This window comes from Mandrillus leucophaeus, unplaced genomic scaffold, assembly GCF_000951045.1.
Source record: "Mandrillus leucophaeus isolate KB7577 unplaced genomic scaffold, Mleu.le_1.0 Scaffold1275, whole genome shotgun sequence".
Classification (NCBI taxonomy): Eukaryota; Metazoa; Chordata; class Mammalia; order Primates; family Cercopithecidae; genus Mandrillus; species Mandrillus leucophaeus.
In genome coordinates, this window is record NW_012101154.1 from 179,633 (window position 1) to 202,491 (window position 22,859).

Here is a 22,859-nt window from a genome sequence, read left to right on the forward strand (position 1 = left end):
TTCTAGCTTCAAGTGGTTCATAGTAACGCAGCAGCTTTACAATTATTTTTTCTGAAGTAAGCACAAAAGCCTCTGAATTTGAAATTTAGAATGAGATACAAACACGCTGAGTGGATTTTCTTTTAATTACGATGTAACAAACTTGTGAAATTAAAGGCTGACCATAGGGATATGAAGAGTCTATACTTATCAAACAGGTTGTTATTTTAATAAAACTAAATTTATATTCTTCAACTAGATAAAGAGTTTAAATCATACTCTTAATAAAAAGGACTTGGAAAACACAGTGTAAATCCTCTGTAATACAGATGTGAGAACACAATATAAATTTCTGATCTCCCACAACTTTGTAAAATTAGAGATAAGGTTTGCTGTATTGCCAAGATTGGTCTGGAACTCCTGGGCTCAAGAATTCTCCGGGCTTGATCTCTTCAATAGGTGGGACTACAGGCACATGATATCATGTCTAGTTAAAATTCCACAATTTCCACTATTTGGAATTCCACAAATTCCAAATAGCTCTCTGCAAAAATACTGTATGACAACAAAATAGATGTACAAGAAATAAAAAGAAACTATATGCTATGTTTAACAGGGTGATTCCATGGTTCCTGTAACAAGTCACCTGAGGTATTAAAGATTCATTTAAATGGAGGTATTATTAGTCATACTCATATGACATATAACTCAAAGTAAAGACACTAACTCAAATAAGCCTAGACCAAAATTTGCATCTGCTCTATTGTGGGAAAGCATTTCTGTCGCTATGTATTTTCCAGCAATTTTTTTTCAGATCACACCTCTCAAAGTATTTTTCAACTATTTCTTATTTGCCAAATTAACAAAAATTAAAATTAACCCCTCCTATTCCTTTAAAATGGTTATCTCTAAAAAAAGTTATAATACAAACATAAAACAATGATAGGTAGACAACAGCTAACTTTTAGAAGAAAATAACATAAAAATGAGATTCAGAGTGAGAAAATTGATTTCACAAGAGAGTACTCTACCTCAGATTCCATAGCAAACTCATCCTCTGTCACAGGCTGTGCAACACTATCCAGCCTACAGAGACTCCTACAGAGGAAAAAGATACAACAAAAATGAGCACGTTCATTTCTTAAAAGAAAACAAAAACCATCAGTCTATACATGCACGTCCCCTTGAAAAAAAAAAGGTAAAACAAGGTCTGAGGAAGGTCAGTTATCTGTATATTAAATAATATTTCCTGGTATAATTGGTATAATTAAAATATGGCCTCTGTTTTAGAAAACATTTCAGTTACCTATTTCTGCCTCCACCTCTCCCAGCCTATGAAATATCCAACGCAGACTCACCCTTAAATCCATAACAAATAGTGACCAGGCAATATAATGGCACAGCCAGACAATACTTTGTCCTTATAAATTATCTGCCCTAATGGCTAAACTGAAAATCCAGTTGATATCTGACACAGCTTTTGTTACTGAACTGGAGTAAACCTGGTAACCTAAAACAAGGTAGAAAAGGGACCGTCTCTTCCCCATGATCTATTTCTGAATCAAAGACTAATCTGTGTCACTGAAAAATGGGAGTCTTGGATCTTCAGCTTTTAAGCTACTAAAAGAGGGCTCATTGATTCTCTTTACCCTAGAACACTCCAGGGAGCCCCCTGAAACACTGAAAATGTTTGAAAGCTGAGTGTACAAAAGTCAAAGTACAAATGTATATGTTGTTATTGGGAATATTGTTCAAAGCAGATTAAAACATTAAAAATTACAAAATCCAATTATTGTCATTATATACATCCTGCCTTGTTCAGGTCCACAAAAACCAGCAAGCTTAAGAAGTTTCATAGACACTCAGACACCCAAGAGAGAGACTGCTGGAAAAGTCTCCCTCCTGAGTACATACGGCTCCATTCCATTCATCACTGTCTAAATATCTTCCTTCCTAGGGGCTCCCACTTCTGGATCCCTCTTTTGCAGAGATCCATGGCAATCTCCAATCTACATCTTCAGCCTAGGAAAGCCCAGATTCCTCAAAAGACCAGCTATAATAATTGAGAGTAGGAGCTCTCTATTCCTCTGCTTCCGGAAAGTAAGACAGTCTCAGTCATCCACCCCAAGCATACGCATGTTATCGAATACCCACCTGAAGCTTCATTGCTGATTTACCAGCAAATCCTACATTTGCCCTACCCTACGTGTATGTGAGAGAATTGAGAAAAGAGGCAGAAAAAAGGAGACATCCACCCTGGCTCACAGATCTATATGTACTTAAGCAATCGCCCTAGTTCTTGAGGGGATCTAAGCCCTCTGTAAGCAGGGGTGGAAGAAAATGATACCATACTCTTATCTGCTCCAGAGACTCTTTCCTGTGGCTCAAACTCTTTTAACATTTTTCAGTAAAAATCTTGAAGTGTGTCAGTTCCTCCAGTTAAACAAACAAAAAGGTAGCAATCTCTTCAGAACTCCTTGAATGCCATATTCTGCCTTTCTTCATAGCTCCCCAAATCCTGTGTTTTCAATTCCCTTATCTTTATCAAACTTGTATTAAAGGCAAATATTTGGATTTTTTCCTAAAACCCTCATTTCTGTCCAACTAAGTGTTCGTTTCTCTTCAACTTTGGCTGTCCCCTGAAAATTCCATTCTTACCCACTTTCATTGGGTTCAACAGCTCATTCGTTCTCATCCTCTTCCACTGTGTTCACTAGATCCACTCCCTCTTTCTAAAACTAAAATCACTCAATGACAGAATGATGTCAAAGAAGACCGGGTTTTCAATTAAGAAACCTGAGTGCAAATCTCACTTCTGCGATTTACTGTATCCAAATAATTTTCTCTCTTTGAGTTTCAGATTCTCCACCTGAACAACCACTTGATCAGGATGTTCAACAAGGATTCAAGTACTAGAGCATACTTTGTTTAGTTTCTAGGAATTCCTAAAATTCCGAAATTATATGTACCTCTGATTTTGTCTGTAGGAAAATGGGGAATATTTAGCTGCTGTACATGAGAACTATAATAGAAGATCATAAACCCTAAGAAAAGCAGAAGAGAAAGTAAAAAGAAATCAAGAAAATATTATTAAAATATCACAGAAGGTAAAAAAAATAAAAATAAAAAGAAACCAGAAAATAAAAAGCTTCAGCGAACTAGGCAGGGTACTCACTTAAAGAGAAAACCAAACTGGGTAAGCAGTAAGTAGAGAAATGAATTAGAAATATCCTTTTAATATAGGCTAAATATAGTTAACATAGTATGGACTATATGTAGATACTCCCCATGCACAGTCAGAAAATATTTTTCTAGGACTGGTTTGGTCTTTCTTATGAAAAACTTAGGGTCCAGCGGCCACAGATAACTGATATCTGCCTTTAAAACTTTGATGGTTAAAAAAAAAAAAATGTAATAAGGTTACCACTGCCAATTCCAAAATATTTGGACAAACTTTTGGAGTAGACAGGCTTCAAAACAACACTCTAAAGAGAGTTAATATGTAACAAAATGTGACTTTCTGAATTGATCTGATTTGAATCAGTACTGTGATCCCATTGCCGCATAGGTCTCTATCCATCCACGCTTAGGGGAAAAAGAAGTGATTTAAGAGCCAGGCAGGGTGATGGTCAAATCATGGATTGCTACCTGTTAACTGTGGAATCATGAGCCAGTATTTCAACCTCTTTAAACCAGAGTTGCCTAATTAGTAAAAAAGCAATAATAGGACGAATAGTTTGTAAAGCTGTGTGAAGAAGACATGATACGATAAATGTTAAGCATGTAATACATTGTCTAGCACAAAGCAGAACACTAAAGAGATACTAGCTTCTATTCTCTCTATTCACTAAGTTAAACATATCAATTTTAAAAATCTGTTAAATCATACCTGTTTAAACACTCTTCAGCAGGAGGAAGCACTATTGAATGAAAAGTAAAATGCATTTTAAATCAACAATAGAAAACTAAGGAATATTAAAAACATAAAAGAGCACAGCGGCTTGTTCCTATAATCTCAGCCACTCAGAAGGCTGAGGCAGAAGTATCACTTGAGAAGCCCAGGAGTTTGAGACCAGCCTGGGCAACATAGCAAGAATCTATCCTTATAAAAAAGATACTAATAATAAACAAGAAGGCCTGGCGTGGTGGGGCACACCTGTAATCCTAGCAGTTTGGGAGGCCAAGGTGGGTGGATCACTTGAGGTCAAGAGTTTGAGACAAGCCTGGACATCATGGTGAAACTCTGTCTCTACTAAAAATACAAATATGGCCCAGGGGTGGTGGTGCACACCTCTAATCCCAGTTACTTGGGAGACTGAGGCAGGAGAATCACTGGAACCCAGGAGGTGGAAGTTGCAGTGAGCCAAGATCTCATCACTGCACTGCAGCCTGGGCTGTAGACTAGTAAGACTGTATTTCAAAGAAAGAAAGAAAGAAAGAAAGAAAAACAAAGAAAAAGAAATGAAGAATAAGTAAATAATACAATAGGAAGGTTTCAAATAGCTTACCATCTTCTGCAGATTGTGGAGAAATAATCCTCTTTGGGATGTATGGTTTAGAAATAATCTAGAAGAAAAACACAATAGGTTTAAGAATACATGAAGCAAGTTAAAATAATGATAATTGCCACCATTACTACACAATCTAACACAAAAAGTATAGACATTGAAGTCACTCATATGTGGATTCATACCTCAAGTGTGCCATTTACTTATCTACGTATTCTCGTGGTGTGATGATTATGATTGGTGATTCAGATATTCTCAAAATGTTACTCTTTCAACCCCAGTTGATTATTATACAAATACTCTGATATTCATTAGTTTTTTTATTAACCACAACAAACGAGGACAAAAATTTACTCATATGTAATTTAGAGTATTAGTGAATAAAACGAATAATAAAAAGGTAAATTAATCAGGTTATTTTTCAAAATATATACACATAATATGTATTTGTGTAAAGTGCATTTTGTGGGAGACAATGTGAGAATGTAGTTTTTAGTAGCACTATATTTAAACGCGTTGGTATTGGAAACAGAACAAGCTGCTTCTATTTCATGTGTCAAAAGCAAAAAACAAATTATTGTATAACTTCAGCTCCGTCCAAAAAAGAGAGAACAAAACAATCATCCACCTTATGGAACAATGAGTGATAAATGAAGGCCACACATACCTACTAAATAGAAAGCTGTAACTAAGTATCCTGACAATAGAAACAGAGACGAAATGACAGAATAGACAGTAAAGACATGCAGTCTGCAAGGAAAAAGTCAGACTGAGGTAAATCATTTTTAAACAAAGGTGAAGGAGGGAGGAACAAACAAAAAAAAGGGACATGACCAGTCAATCAAATATGAGCTTACAAGAAAAGCTTGTGTTCACAATAGATGCCTAATAACACTGGATAGCATTTACTCTACAATGTGTTTTGTGTAAATACTTAGGTAACAGTTTAATTTATTTAGTATAAAATAACACCCCAAGAGTTAACCATGATCATTCACATGAAAACTGAAACATTCTTACTACAGAGACAGAGAAATAGAGAGAGAGAAAGCAAAAAATAAAAATAAAATAAAATAAAATAAATAAAGTTCCAGCAACTTAACACCTGGAGAAAGAATTTTTATTCTGATTTTGAAAGAGCAATGTATGTCCCGAAAAATATGCATTTAATAGAACATGGTTGGGGCTTTAAAAATTTAAGAAAATTTAATCTAAAATCCTAATCCAAGCTTCCAGTTGTAAGATATTAGAAAACATGCTGTATCCACCTTTCCTATTTCCTTTCCATCTTTTGTAATTTTTATTTTCTTTTTTATGACATATTTTATCAACATAACTCAGCTACTACATTCTCAAAATTAGAGGAAAAGATAAATTCAAAACATTCAAGAAATTTAAAAGATTTAATTATGAGATCTGCCATGCATATTATGTTACCTGCAACATTCCATTATAAAAAAAGCCATTTGCCTGTTGTTGATTCACTTTAAAAACTATTAAAATGTTTCACACATGCAAGACCTTATTCTGGGTACTCCAGGATACATACAAAGCGGTTTCCTAGCTTCAGGTGGTTCATAGTAATGCAGCAGCTTTACAGTTATTTTTTAATAACTAAGCACAAAAGCCTCTGAAATTTGAAATTTACAATGAGATACAAAGACCCTCAGTGGAAATTTTTTTAATTACAATGCAAAACCCTTGTGAAATTAAAGTCCGACCTTAAGAATATGAAGAGTCTCTGCTTATCAAACAGGCTGTTATTTTAAACTAAATGCATATTCTTCAATTAGATAAAGAGTTTAAAGTATACTCTTTTTGTTTTTGTTTTGTTTTGTTTTGTTTTTGAGATGGAGTCTCGCTCTGTCGCCCATGCTAGAGTGCAGTGGCGCGATCTCGACTCACTGCAAGCTCCGCCCCTCGGGTTCACGCCTATCTCCCGCCTCAGCCTCCCGTGTAGCCAGGACTGCAGGCGCCCACCACCACGCCCGGCTAATTTTTTTTTTTTTTTTTTTTTTTTTTTTTTTTTAGGGGGATTTAACTGTGTTAGCCAGGATGGTCTTGATCTCCTGACCTTGTGATCCACCCGCCTCGGCCTCCCAAAGTGCTGGGATTACAGGCGTGAGCCACCGCGCCCAGCTAAAGTATACTCTTAATAAAAAGGGCTTGGAAAACACAGTGTAAACTCTCTGTAATACCGATGTGAGAACAGAATTGAAATTTCTCATCTCCCACCACTTTGTAAATTAGGGAGAAGGTTTGCTGTATTGCCAGGCTTGGTCTGGTACTCCTGGGCTCAAGAATTTCCTGGCTTGATCTCCTGAACAGGTGGCACTACAGGCACATGATACCATGTCTAGTTAAATTTCCACAATTTCTAATATTATTTTAGTCCAATTATAGAATCAAGAATAAAAATAAATGGCTCTCTGCAAAAATACGGCATTATGACAAAATAGGTGTACAAGAAATAAAAAGAAACTATATGCTATGTGTAAGAGGGTGATTCCTTGGTTCCTATAACAAGTCATCTGATGTATTCAAGATTCATTTAAACAAAGGTATGATTAGTCATACTCATATGATATACAACTCAAAGTAAAGACACTTACTCCAATAAGCCTAGACCAAAATTTGTATCTGCTCTATTGTGGGAAAGCGTTCCCAAGCATCATTTTTCTGTCACTATGTATTTTCCAGCAATTTTTTTCCAGATCACAGCACTCAAAGTATTTATCAACTATTTCTTATTTGCCAAATTAACAAAAATTAAAATTAACCCCTCCTATTTCTTTAAAATGGTTATCTCTAATAAAAGATATAATACAAACAGAAAACAATGATAGGTAGACAACAGCTAACTTTTAGAAGATAATAATATAAAATGAGATTCAGAGTGAGAAAACTGATTTCACAAGAGAGTACTCTACCTCAGATTCCAAATCAAACTCATCCTCTGTCACAGGCTGTGCAATATTATCCGGTCTACAGGGACTCCTACAGAGGAAAAAGATACAACAAAAATGAGCACGTTCATTACTTAAAAGAAAACAAAAACCATCAGTCTATATATGCACGTCCCTTCCAAAAAAAAAGGTAAAACAAAGTCTGAGGAAGGTCAGTTATCTGTATATTAAATAATATTTCTTGGTATAATTAAGATATGGCCTCTGTTTTAGAAAACATTTCAGTTACCTATTTCTGCCTCCACCTCTCTCAGCCTATGAAATATCCAATGCAGACTCACCCTTAAACCTGTAACAAATAGTGACCAGGCAATATAATGGCACAGCCAGACAATACTTTGTCCTTATAAATTATCTACCCTAAAGGCTAAACTGAAAATCCAGTTGATATCTGACATAACTTTTGTTACTGAACTGGAATAAACCTGATAACCTAAAACAAGGCACTGTCTCTTCCCCGTTAACTATTTCTGATTCAAAGACTAATCTTTGTCACCGGAAAATAGGAGTCTTGGATCTTCAGCTTTTAACTTACTTAAAGAATGCCCATTGATTCTCTTTACCCTAGAACACTCCAGGGAGCCCCCTGAAACACTGCAAATGTTTGAAAGCTGAGTGCACAAAAGTCAAAGTACAAATGTACATGTTCTTCTGTTGTTATAGGGAATACTCTTCATAGAAGATTAAAACATTAAAAATTTTAACATCCAATTATTGCATTATACAGATCCTGCCTCATTCAGGTTCACAAAAACCAGCAAACTTAAGAACCTTCATAGACACTCAGATACCCAAGAAAGAGACTGCTGGAAAAGTCCATCCTGAGTACATATGGCTCCATTCCATTCATCACTGTCTAAATATCTTCCTTCCTAGGGGCTCCCACTTCTGGATCCCTCTTCTACAGAGATCCATGGCAATCTCCAATCTACATCTTCAGCCTAGGAAAGCCCAGATTCCTCAAAAGACCGGCTAAAATAATTGAGAGTAGGAGCTCTCTATTCCTCTGCTTCTGGAAAGTAAGACAGTCTCAGTCATCCACCCCAAGCATACGCATGTTATCGACTACCCACCTGAAGCTTCATTGCTGATTTGCCAGCAAATCCTACATTTGACCTACACTACGTGTATGTGAGAGAATTGAGAAAAGAGGCAGAAAAAAGGAGACATCCACCCTGGCTCACAGATCTATGTACTTAAGCAATCTCTCTAGTTCTTGAGGGGTTCTAAGCCCTCTGTAAGCTGGGATGGAAGAAGATGATACCACATTCCTATCTGCTCCAGAGACTCTTTCCTGTGGCTCAAATCCTTTTAATACTTTTCAATAAAAACCTTGAAATCTGTCAGTTCCTCCAGTTAAACAAAAAGGCAGCAACCCCTTCAGAACTCCTTGAATGTCCTATTCTCATATGTCTTTCCTCATAATTCCCAACATCCTGTGTTTTCAATTCCCTTATCTTTATCAAACTTAGAAGAAAGCCAAATATTCAGATTTTTCCCTAAAACCTTCATTTCTATCCAACTAAGTGTGTGCTCCTCTTCAAATGTGGCTGTCCCTTGAAAATTCCATTCTCACCCACTTTCATTGGGTTCAACAGCTCATTCCATGCTCATCCTCTTCCGCTGTGTTCACTAGACCCACTCCCTCTTTCTAAAACTAAAATCACTCAATGACAGAATGATGTCAAAGAAGACTGGGTTTTGAATTAAGAAACCTGAGTGCAAATCTCACTTCTGCAATTTACGGTATCCAAATAATTTTCTCCCTTTGAGTTTCAGGTTCCCCATCTGAACAACCACTTGATCAGGATGTTAAACCAGGATTCAAGTACTAGAGGATATTTTGTTTAGTCTCTAGGATTTCTTAACATTCTGAACTTCTGTGTACCTCTGAAATTGTCTGTAGGAAAATGGGGAATATTTAGCTGCCATAAATGAAAACTATAATAGAAAATCACAAACCCTTAGAGAAGCAGTAGAGAAAGTGAAAAGAAATTGAGAAAATATTAAAATGTCATAGAAGGAAAAATAAAGAATCCAGAAAATAAGAAAAAGCTTCAGCGAACTAGGCAAGGTACTCACTGAAAGAGAAAACCAAAGTGGGTAGGCAGTAAGTAGAGAAATGAATTAGAAATATCCTTTTAATATAGGCTAAATACAGTTAATATTACATGGATTATATGTAAATATTCTGCATGCACAGTCAGATAATATTTTTCTAGGACTGGCCTTGTCTTGCTAATGAAAAACTTAGGGTCCTGCGGCCACAGGTAACTGATATCTGCCTTTTAAAAAAATAAGTAATATGGTTACTACTGCCATTTCCAAAATATTTGGACAAATTTTTGGAGTAGACAGGCTTCTAAATAACACTCTAAAGAGAGTTAATATGTAACAAAATGTGACTTTCTGAATTGATCTGATGTAAATCAGTACCGTGATCCCATTGCCACATAGGTCTCTATCCATCCACACTTATGGGCAAAATAAGTGTTTTGAGAGCCAGGCAGGATGATGGTCAAATCATAGGTTGGCTATCTGTTAACTGTGGAATCATGAGCCAGTATTTCAACCTCTTTAAACCAGAGTTGCCTAATTAGTAAAAAAAATAATAATAATAGCCACAAATAGTTTGTAAAGCTGTGTGAAGATGACATGACATGATAAATGTACGTGTAATGTGGTGTCTCGCACAGAGCAGAACACTAAACGGATACTAGTTTCTATTCTCTCTATTCACTTAGTTAACATATCACTTTAAAAAATCTGTGAAATCATACCTGTTTAAACAGTCTTTAGCAGGAGGAAGCACTATCAAACAAAAAGTAAAATGTATTTTAAATCAACAATAGGAACCTGTAGAATATTAAAAACATAAAAGAGCACAGTGGCTTGTTCCTATAATCTCAGCTACTCAGAAGGCTGAGGCAGAAGTATCACTTGAGAAGCCCAGGAGTTTGAGACCAGCTTGGGCAACACAGAAAGACTCTATCTTTATAAAAAATATTTTAAAAATTTAAAAATATCCTGTAGGCAGGGCTTGGTGGGTCACGTCTGTAATCCCAGCACTTTGGGAGGCCAAGGTGGGTGGATCATTTGAGGTCAGGAGTTCGAGATCAGCCTGGCCAACATGGTGAAAGCCGGTGTCTACTAAAAATACAACAATTACCAGGTGTTGTGGCGCACACCTGTAATCTCAGCTACTCAGGACACTGAGACAGGAGAATCACTTGAACCCAGGAGGTGAAAGTTGAAGTGAGCCAGGATTGCGCATGTCTTTCATACAAAACATCAGAAGGATTTAAGCCATTATACTACAAATATTCATCACGTTCTTTGACTTGCCTGGTAATTGAGCAGGTACACAATGACAATTACACTTTAGATGAATGTACACTTCAAAACTCCTCAGTGGAAGTATCCCAAATTGATCTGCTTGGATATGTTTGGTGAATCCTGTTATATGGTATTCATTATTTTTCATACCCATGTGGTATAATAATGAGCCTACACTTCTTGTATTTTCTAGTTTAGCCTTCAGAAAGTTTTGTCAATCACTCATGGCAACAAGGTATAATATACAAACCCAATCGAAATATATAAAAAATTATCAAATCTGATATACTTACACAAAATAAAGCCGCTAAAACCATTAGACATCAGTAAGCTTTTCCATTTGGAAATCACTCCAATATTCATTAAAAATAAATATTTTAGGGGTCAATTAATGAATTCAACATTATTTTTATTTCTAAAATAGTCTGGTTTGAAGGATCATGTTATTCTCTAAAGTATTTTCATTAAATTGCCATTTTATCCAAAAGTTAGCTCTCTGAGCAACAAAGCCAATGTATGCATATTCACATTTACCCTATGTGAATAACTAATACCAACAAAACATATATTTCTGATGCCCAATAGTAACAAAGAGGGGTAATGAGTCACTGTGGGTCATCCCAATTCTAGCACTCTTTCCTGCTTCCAGCAGTTCCTGGAGCAGCCAAAATCAAATCTTCTTTTATGCAAATATTCCAAATGCATCTGAAGTGAGTTCCATCAGCTTTCTTCAGCAGAAATCCCAAAATTGCAAAACTAACACCTTTTCCCTCCTTACTGCCTCACAATCCCTCTTCCTTGAGTAAAATAATTACCACATCAGAGGTCTCCTTAGTTCTCTTTCTACATTGTTTATGAGTTCTTCCAATCACTTCTTCCCTGTGGTTTTAGCAATATGATCTGATGCCTATAATTTTTATTACTTAATCTCTTTCTCCATCCCTTTATGATGGAAACCTGCTGGAGAATTAAAGCAAGAATATTCTGTCCTTGAGCCTGTTAGATCTTGCACTGCTCTCCAATCGTTCTTCTTGCCAATTTCATTGTGGGGAAGGATATAATCTTACTACTCAGATCATGGCCAAGGACCAGCAGCATCCATGTCACCTGAGTACTTATTATAAATGCAGAATCTCAGGCCTGCTGAATCAGAATGTGCAGCTTCAATGAGCCCCCTGCGATTTATTCAGGGAAGGGAAGTTCTCTTCTATCCTGAGTGAACATGACATTAAATGTGTATTGCAAAATTACCTGTCCCAGATTTTTCTCCATCTTTTGTTTCTGTGGCTATATTCGAAACAGAATCTTTCTTTTCACTTGTAGCCTGAATGGGATTTGAAACAAAACAATCAATACATAAAGTATATTTCACAAACTATACAGTTAATAGTTCAAAACATGAATGTGTAATTACCTTCAAGGCCGGTTGTTTCTGAGAAGACACTGAAAAGCAAAAGGGATACATAATCAATCATGTGTAAATATGATGAAGTTATCCATACATGCATGCAGTGTTAGCATCAAGCTGTATCCTCCTGCCTATATTAGTTTAGGTTTTTATGTTTTATATGTTGTGTCTTGGGACTGGAACATGACAAAAATACACTGAAGAAAACACGAATACAGGCTTCAAGAAATATACACTTACAATTTCAAACGTGATATGATTTGTCATATGTCTAAAACTAAAATGAAACAGTGTCAGTATCAATGTGGATATGCTGAGGGATAAAAACAAATGTGGTCTAAAAACAGAGGAGCAACTGATACACCTGGGAATCAATGTCAAAGCAGGTGGTACACGCTCTCGCATGTCTTTAATGCAAGAGATCAGAAGGACATATACCATTATACTACAAACATTCATCATGCTCTTTAACTTGCCTGATAGCTAAGAAGGTACACAATTACAATGACACTTCAGCTGAATGTACACTTCATGTCTCCTCAGTGGAAGTATCCTAAATTGATCAGCTTGGATATATGTTTGGTGAATTCTAGTAGATAGTATGCATTATTTCTCAGACTCATGAGGTGTAATAATTGCCTGTGTTTCTTGTGTCCTCTAGTTTAGCCTTCTAAAAGTCTTTGCATCCACTCATGGCAACAAGGTATAATATATAAACCTCAATAAAAAGTATCATCATTTATCAATATTAACATACTTCTACAAAATAAGACTGCTACAAGCATTAGATATTAATAAGCTTTTACATTGAGAAACAGCTCCAATGTTCATTGACAATAACCATTTTAGGAGTCAATTAATGAATTCAACATTATTTTTGTTTCTAAAATAGTCTGAAGTATCATGTTATTCTCTAAGGAATTTTCATTAAATTGCTATTGTATCCAAAAGTTAGCTCCTTGAACAACAAAGCCAATGTATGCATATTCATGTTTATTTCATTTGAATAATTAATATCAGCAAAATCTATGTCTCTGATTCCCAATAGTAACAAAGAGGAGTAATGAGTCACTGTGGTTTATCTGAATTCTATACCCTTTCCTTCCTCTAGTAGTTTCTGGAGCCGCCAAAATCAAATCATCCTTTACGCAAATATTCTAAAATGCATTTGAAGTGAGTTCAGTTATACTTAGAGTCGTAATTTTAAAAATAATTTTCTTTGTACTCATGAAGGCTCCTAATATTCCTACATTTCCTGGATTCAGCAGTTCAGCTCTTTTGCCATCTCTTTTTCCACTTTTGCAAAAACATACACATCAAAGAAATAATGCATAATCAGATTCCCATGTAAATAAGTTAAACAAAATCTCTAAATAACCAGAGACTTATTTTATTAACTAACCAAATATATATATGCACATATATATATGCGCATATATATATATGTCATGATTGCCAAGATTATTGACAGTTACCCTTTTAGTACTCAAGAAATGCATTCTTTGATTCCTTGTTCCTAAAGCTAGTTTGATATGATATACCATAGAGGTATCTCTGGTCCTTTTGTGAAATAACTATCTCAGTAAACACAGCTTTCCTAAAGGGAAAAAAAAAAAAAAAAAACTTTTTCTAGATTAAGCATCCCAATATGCTAACTGACATGAATGAAGCGCATATCATTGATGTGCAAAACTTATAGGGAGAAGAAATGAGACCCTGTGGGTCACCCTCATCCTTTTAACTTCCACTTTCCATTAAGTGACTTTCCACAAGTCTCCTCATCAGAAACCTCCAAATTACCTAGCTAGATGCTTTGTTTACACCTGCCCAATTTGACATATACTCTTTTTCATTCATAAATCTAATATCCATATTGGTGGACTTCATTCTTTGACCTCCACATTCATTTCTTCATTATTCTCACCACTGTATTGGGACATCTGTACAATCCCATACACACATATGTGAAGATAAGGTTTTGCTTTATTAAAATGTTAAATGTGTCAGACACGTGACTAACATGTACAAATTCCTTCTTCACAAAAGCAGCCCCGTGGCCTCCTCTCTCCCATAGACACTCTGTTTCACAGCTGTTCTTCACTCACATCCGTCTGAGTATCTATCGTCTCTCATTTTGTCTCTATGCTTTCACTTCATATTACGAGTTATTATCACAGGCTCACCCATCTACCTTACCTATTTTCCTCTCCAGGAGACAGTACTGAGCAGTAAATTAAAATATTCCAGGATATGAATACTTTTATATACACAAGACTTTGTGGAGCTATTTTATGTTTAACTATGAATAAAACCACTATTTCTATGCCTTCCAGAGAAACGGGCTCTGAAATGTTATTGAACGTAACCTATTTAAAAACTTCTTTAACTACAATCACACTGTCTCTCCTCAATGCACCAATATCTTCAGAAATAACTTGTGAAGACTTGAAAACATGTCAGTAATTGACATGAAAAATGAAGCACTGACATAATTTTTTGCAGATATAAATAAGACACGTTGAGATCCTTACTAGATCTGAGAAGAGTGCCATAAGACAGGAAATAAATATGGAACAAAAATATTTTCATTTGTAATGAAAATTATTCTATTTACAGTTTTCAGAAGAGAAAAAATACACACACACACACACACACACACACACATATTCACACACAAAAAACAGAGCAATATGGCTTTACAGGGTGTTTTATCTTCAAGGCCCTATTTGTCATTTAACATCCGGGAACAATCTATAAGGATCAACAAAGGGGTTCGAAATTGTGACCTGAGTAGTTTAGAGTTTAACATTCATGAAGGGGAACCACGAGGACAAGTAACACTTTGACCATTGGCCATTTCCTCTCCTTACTGACATTCTCTGAAAAGCACACACTGGATTTTCTCAGGGTTATGACATGTCAAAAAGACATGCTTTAAGGGGGAAACAGGTGCAATCAGCACAGCCATGGGAGAGATACAGCTATGCTTGCTAGGATTTCCAATACTTTTGTTTCATTTCTAATATAGTACAAATCAATAAAAGCAACCACATGAGCATATCCATGTTGGTATGTCATCATATTTAAGTTGATATAGTATCAGCACGAAGATAGCATAATATGCTGTAGTTACCACATGGAATATCATGAGATCATATAATAAATCAAGAAATACCTCACTGGGTCAATGTGGATAGACAGATTTTACAAAGACCAAGTTGCAGTCATTTTGTGCACTGCCTGAACTTTTCTACAAGTTTTTAATACACAAAATCAAGTTCTACATGTTATCTATGAATGTGCACATATGTGGTAAGAGGTTTTTAATGTGCATTTGGGTGATTTCTCTTTGATTTTTTTTTAATTTAATTCAAGCTCTTGGTTACACGTCATCAATAAGTTTTATTGGTATAGAAAACTCTAAGACCATAACAGCTCAGAATCACTGTCTTAAAAGGCTATGTCTACCAGAGTCAGGAAAGCATGACTACTTACTTTCTTCATTTTTAAAACTCACAGGTACTCCACACACACTCCCAAATAAAACTGCATACAAATTCTTTAGTTTAATTAGATCCCATTTGTCAATTTTGGCTTTTGTTGCCGTTGCTTTTGGTGTTTTAGTCACGAAGTATTTGCCCATGCCTATGTCCTGAATGGTACTGCCTAGGTTTTCTTCTAGGGTTTTTATACTTTTAGAACTTACTTTTAAGTCTTTAATTCATCTTGAGTTAATTTTTGTATTAAGTGTAAGGAAAGAGTCCAGTTTCAGTTTCCTGCATAAGGCTAGCCAGTTTTCCCAACACCATTTATTAAATGGGTAATCATTTCCCCATTGCTTTTGTCAGGTTTGTCAAAGATCAGATGGTGTAGACGTATGGCATTATTTCTGAGGCCTCTGTTCTGTTCCATTGGTCTATATATATCTGTTTTGGTACCAGTACCATGCTATTTTCATTACTGTAGCCTTGTTGTATAGTTTGAAGTCAGGTAGCATGATGCCTCCAGCTTTGTTCTTTTTGCTTAGGATTGTCTTGGCTATATGGGCTCTTTTTTTGGTTCCATATGAAATTTAAAGTAGTTTTTTCTAATTCTGTGAAGAAAGTCAGTGGTAGCTTGATGGGTATAGCATTGAACCTACAAATTACTTTGGGTAGTATGGCCATTTTCAAATTACTGATTCTTCCTATCCACGAGTATGGAATGTTTTTCCATTTGTTTGTGTCCTCTTATTTCCTTGAGTGGTGGTTTGTAGTTCTCCTTGAAGAGGGTCTTCAAATCCCTTGTGAGTTGTATTCCTTGCTATTTTATTCTCTTTGTAGCAACTGTGTATGGGGGTTCACTCATGATTTAGCTCTCTATTATTGGTGTATAGGAATGCTTGTGATTTTTGCACATTGATTTTGGATCCTGAGACTATGAGGAAGTTGCTTATCAGCTGAAGGAGATTTGGGGCTGAGACAATTTGTTTTCTAAATATACAATCATATCGTCTGCAAACAGAGACAATTTGACTTCCTTTCTTCCTATTTGAATACTGTTTATTTCTTTCTCTTGCCTGATTGCTCTGGCCACAACTTCCAATATTATGATCAGAGTGAACAGGCAACCTACAGAATGGGAGAAAATGTTTGGAATCTCTCCATCTGACAAAGGCCTAATATCTAGAATCTACAAGGAACTTAAACAAATTTACAAGAAAAGAACAAACAATCTCCTCAAAAAGTGGGCAAAGGATATGAACAGACACTTCTCAAAAGAACACATTTATGCAGCCAACAAACATCTGAAAAAAAGCTCATCATCACTGATCATCAGAGAAATGTAAGTCAAAACCACAATGAGATACCATCTCATGCAGTGGAAACAACAGATGCTGGAGCAGATGTGGAGAAATAGGAATGCTTTTACAATGTTGGTGGGAGTCTCAATTAGTTCAACCATTGTGGAAGACAGTGTGGTGATTCCTCAAGGATCCAGAACCAGAATCCCATTATTGGGCACATACTCAGTGTGTGTGTGTGTGCATGTGTATGTGTGTATACACAGTGGTTTGTTCCTATAATCTCAGCTACTCAGAAGGCTGAGGCAGAAGTATCACTTGAGAAGCCCAGGAGTTTGAGAACAGCCTGGGCAATATAGCAAGACTCTTTATTTAAAAAAAAAAAAAATCATGCAGGCGGGGCACAGTAGTTCATGCCTGTGATCTCAGCATATTGGGAGGCCAAGGCAGGTGGATCACTTGAGGTCAGAAGTTTGAGACCAGCCTGACCAAACATGGTGAAACCTCGTCTCAACAAAAATACAAAAAAAAAAATAGCCTAGTGTGGTAGCACACGTGTGTAATCCCAGGTCCTTCGGAGGCTGAGGCAGGAGAATCGCTTGAACCCAGGAGGTGGAGGTTGCAGTGAGCCGAGATTGTGCCATTCCACTCCAGCCTGGGTGACGGGGTGAGACTTCATCTCAAAAGAAAAAACAAGAAATCATGAACTTTGTACATGCTTTAGACCTTGTAGGGAAAAAAGTAGAAGACTTTGATGCTTTATTACAGAGACTCTCATGATTTGTTACAAAGCAGTACTTCAGAAACATACTTGGAGGTTACACTAAAATTATTAGTTATACTATTTGTAGGTAACTAATGAATTAAGAACTCTTATTTCCTTTCTTATGTGCTTAGCATATACTTATCAAATGCGAAGAATATATTATCAAAATTTGTTACAAGTGAATTGCAGTATAAAATAGTCATAATTCTAACAGAATCATATCAGACTGACAGAAAATGGCATCATTAGTAGAATCAATATAATGAGCAGACAGTGTCAAAGAACATGATTTCTGGACAAATGAACCAGGAGCAGCTAGAACAGAGTACACAGTAGTCCCCCTTATCTGCTGTATGTGTAGAAAACACATATTCAACATAATGTTCCTCTTCTCTCACACCACAACAACAATCATCAACACAGAAGATTTCTGTGACCAAATGTGTATATTTCCCCAGCAACAAGCAAACAATTCCGTGGCAGACACCAAATGGGTGCCCTCTAATTCTGACACTATCTACTTGGGGATTGTGTCAGATCCCACAGGTTGAGGGCTCAGTACCACAAGGCTATTCCCCCACAGCAGTCACAAGTCTGGGCCTCCAGAACTTCCAATCAACTTCCAGGTGGACTTCAAGTTGGGTTTCCCAGGACCCCCTCTTTGCTTTGATTAATTTACTAGAGTGGCTCAGAGAACTCATGGAAACACATTTACCAGTTTCTTATAAAGAATATTCAAGGATACAGATAAAGAGATGCATAGTGCAAGATATGGGGGGAAAGTAACATGCTTCCATGTCCTCCCAGGGCACTCACCCTCTGGGAACATCCATGTATTCTCCATACACCTCCATGTATTGGAGAGTTTCCAGGTAGCTGAATACAGCTATCCCGATGCTCTCCAAATCCAATCCTTTTGGGATTTTATGAAAGCTTCATTACATACACATGACTGATTAATTGAACATTCAGCCCCTCTCACATCCCAGGAGGTGAGGGGTGGGGCTCAAAGTCCCAACCCGCTATTCACACCCTGATCTCTCTGTTGATGGGCCCCACCCTGAAGCCATCTGGAAGCTGCCTGCCATGAGTCAATCATTAGCATACAAACGACATCATGTTGGAAATTCTGAGGATTTTAGGAGTTGTATGACAGAAAATGGGGTTGAAGACCAAATATATATTTCATAATATGACATTGGTGGTTTAGTCACTGACATAATCTGTTCCTAACATCCAACCAACAATATTATCATGGCTCACGGATCCAAGATCACGTGAAGCAGATGATCTTCTTTCTGACATACAGTCAAATAGAAGGTCAATAGTAGCCTAAGACTACATGGCAATGTCTACTACATTCGCCTCACTTATCACATAGCCATTTTATTATCTCACATCAGTGCAGAAAGTAGGGAGACTATAGTACATGATACTTTGTGAGATCACATTCACATAACTTTTATTACAGTATATTGTTACAATTGATCTACTTTACCATTAGCTATTATTAATCTCTTATTGTGCCTAATTTATGCATTAAATTTTATTATAGATACATATGTATTTTTAAAAATTACTGTACACATAGAGTTCAGCACTATTCATGTTTTCAGGCATTCACTAAGGGTCTTGAAATGTATCCCCCATGTGTAAGAGGAAATTACTGTACTTATTGTGTTGAAACACAACAGTTTCTCCACCTCTTCAGTTTAAACTGTTTAGGATAAAGCACTCTAATTCAAAAAATCTAGGTCTATGAAAACTGTACTCTATTCTATGGCAAAACACAGGATACAGACCAGGGTCAAGGATCCCTGCAAAGACTTTTCGGCTGCCAGTGCAGAAGAGCCTAAGAGAGGTCAGTGTCCTCACTCTCACTAATCCTCTCCTAGGGAAGATTCTGGTGAGTTTGCTTAGTTCTAGCTGTTCATTCACCCTACGTAGGGCACAAACAATGCTTAAATTCAGCTTTCATTTTACCTCCTTCAAAAAAACACACACAGAGAAAATATCACTCCCTTAAAAGCTTATCCAATCTGAGTCTTGTCTCCTCGTCAGAGAGAAGCTTATACAGAAACACTGGGTAGGTACGGCAAGCTGCCAGGGAGTACTTTCTAATATATAAAATATACAGAAAGGAACTGTAAACTCACTGGAGCCACCAAGATGTGCCAACAGTTGTCCCCTACCTAGTGGGAAAAACAACAACAACAAATCTACGTCACTTTACCTAAACAAAAAGAGTAGGACTCTCTTGGCATTTTTCATGATGGAGAATCTAGTCATAAGTGAGCCATGCTATAATAATATTATATACTGTTTTCAAACCGATCACTCAAAGAAAGAAGTCAATAAGAAACATATTTGTATGCCTATAGTATTCACTAGCTGATCTTATTTCCAATTGCAAGGTAAATAGGAAAGACTTTCTGACTCCAGTGTTATAAAGTACAGCCTCTCGAGATTGTCCCTTTCCACTGCTAGTCTATCTGGACCCACCTCACAGAGAAGGATGATCCAGTCAGTGCTGTGTAGTATGCAGCATGAAGTCATTTTCCTCAACCCTCCCATTATGTGGCAAATGTCTATATAAATTATGCTTTCTCAACATGTAAAGCATATGCCATTAAATTCTACATTAATAAGCTAAAAGCAAAAAAGCACAATGGATAGCTCAATTGAATACATTCAGTTATCTTGGAAATTTATGTTTTTTAATATTGAAAAAGATATCCACTATATTATCTTTAATATAAGACTATGCTGGACATATCAAAACTATGGAGACAGCAGAAATATTAGTAGTTGACAGGGGTTAGTTGGGAGGAAGGAATAAAAAAAGAGAGACAAATTTCAGGGCAGCTTAAGTATTCTAAGATGCTACAATGGCGGGTACATTTATTATACATTTGTCCAACTTTATAGAATGTACAATACAAAGAGTGAACTTAAATATAAACTATGGACTTTGGTGATTATTACGATGCGTCAATGTAAGATTCTCAGTTGTAACAAATGTACCACTCAGGTGGGAGATATTGATAATGGGGGGAGCTATGCATGTGTGGAGGGATGGCGTATATGAAAAATCTCTTTAGGTTCTTTTCAATATTGCTGAGAATGTAAAACTGCTCTTAAAATAAAGTTATTAATTTTTTAAAAGATTGTCACTGAATCTTTTATTACCATGTATTGTAGCAAGATGTACTCAATTTGAAACAGAATATGAATATTCTCTCCAGAATTATAGTATATAAAAATACATAAAGCAAATAACTTAACTGTATTAACAGGCAAGAAAATAACTGATAAATGATTGATTTTTTAATTATAAACAAAAATTTAACAAAATATAAAACAAAACTGAACCATCTATATAATTAAAATGAAACAAATCTTTTATTTTAATTTTAAATCAGAAATCATTACTTATTTTATCTAACCATTTTACTGAAAGGTTAATCAAATAAGAACAGATTATAATTATCTAATATTGCCATAGTAACTTCGGTATAGAAACCTGTTAAATATTCACCAAAATTCGAAAATCTAACAGCACAGAAACTCAATATTTCATATTAAGTTGCAACTGACACAAATGAAATAAGCACCATGCTATGTTATATCACCATATTATTCACTATTAAATAGAATTTTTAAGACAATAACTAAAATTAAGTTGGGGCTATAACTGCTGTGAAAAAAATAATTCATATAACAGTCATAAGACTGTCATTCTTAGAAAAGCCTGCATGCAAAATGGGCCCTTTGCTGCTGTTTGGAAATTTGCACTTTAAAGGTTTGTCACCGTTTCCTAACTGAGAAAAGTAGCTCACTGTGCCTAAACTGTTTGCATAAACAATGTGGTTGACTCTGAGCAGCTGCTTTTCTTGTGGAAGTGTGGAATTCTCACACCTGTGTGAGAGAGAATGCCTATGTAACGGGCTTCCATAAAAACCTTGGCTACTGTGTCAGTCTCTAGTCAGACTCATACTGGTAGACACCACCGCCTATGTGCTGTCAAAATTCCAGGCTACAGGAATTCGGCACATCCTGGTAACTCCACAGGAGAGGGCTCCTGGAAGCTTGTGCCTGGCTTCCCCAAGACTTGCCACATGCCCCTTTGCCCTGAGCCAATTTTACTTTGTATTCTTTCACTGAAACAAATCAAAGCCCTGAGTAGGACTGTTTGCTGAGTCCTTCCAAGTGAATCACTAAACACAGAGGTGGTCCTGGGAAACCCTGACACTACTGCATTATATGAAATGAGTTTTCTTTTAGGTGATGTGACATGTGACTACAATCGGAAGGCTGTTTATAAAATAGCTTTCCCTAATCTGTTTTCCTTGACAGTTGCCTTTGAGATTCCTGTATTTCCGCAGGAATAAATCCATAAAGGAATAGAAATAATTATGCCAAAAAAAATGAAAAACAAGCAGCAATCTTATTTTAACCAGAATAAAAAATTGAGAATATGGATGATTAAAAATATATTCCATAGTATGAAAGCTTCTAGAAGAGAAACAAAAAGATCACCGTCAATTGTCTTCAACTCAGCAAGGTTTCTTTTGTAATAATTGGGGATCAGGCCAGGTGCAATGACACGCACCCGTAGTCCCAACTACTCCAACGGCTGAGGCAGGAAGATTGCTTGAGACCAAAAGTTCGAGGCTGCAGTGGAGATTGTACCTGTGAATAACCACTGCACTCCAGCCTGGGAAACAGAGGGAGACCCTGTTTCTAAAATGTATCAGTAGGCTGGGGACACTGGCTCACACCTGTAATCCAAGCACTTTGGGAGGCTGGGGCAGGCGGATCATGAGGTCAGGAAATGGAGACCATCCTGGCTAACAGGGTGAAACCCCATCTCTACTAAAAATATAAAAATTAGCTGGGCATGGTGGCGCACACCTATAGTCCCAGCTACTTGGGAGGCTGAGGCAGGAGAAGCACTTGAACCCAGGAGGCAGAGGTTATAGTGAGCTGAGATCATACCACTGCACTCCAGCCTGGGCAAGAGAGCGAGACTCAGTCTCAAAAAAAATCTATTAGTAAAAACATACATAAAATAATTTGCATCATTCAGGTCATTGTGATAATTATAGAAATA

The 22,859-nt window shown here is 36.5% G+C and overlaps 1 protein-coding gene across 1 annotated transcript in view; it reads right to left on the minus strand.

Moving 5' to 3' along the window:
* The window catches only part of LOC105533662 (ankyrin repeat domain-containing protein 36C-like), a 172,735-nt gene that overhangs the window by 121,166 nt on the left and 28,710 nt on the right, over positions 1 to 22,859 (minus strand). The window contains exons 7-13 of the mRNA XM_011972131.1: positions 12,204 to 12,232; positions 12,041 to 12,113; positions 10,234 to 10,264; positions 7,418 to 7,484; positions 4,488 to 4,545; positions 3,869 to 3,899; positions 1,011 to 1,077 (exon numbers count right to left, since the gene is read on the minus strand). Coding sequence (XP_011827521.1) covers positions 1,011 to 1,077; positions 3,869 to 3,899; positions 4,488 to 4,545; positions 7,418 to 7,484; positions 10,234 to 10,264; positions 12,041 to 12,113; positions 12,204 to 12,232 — 356 coding nt within the window. The remainder of the gene's footprint in view (positions 1 to 1,010; positions 1,078 to 3,868; positions 3,900 to 4,487; positions 4,546 to 7,417; positions 7,485 to 10,233; positions 10,265 to 12,040; positions 12,114 to 12,203; positions 12,233 to 22,859) is intronic.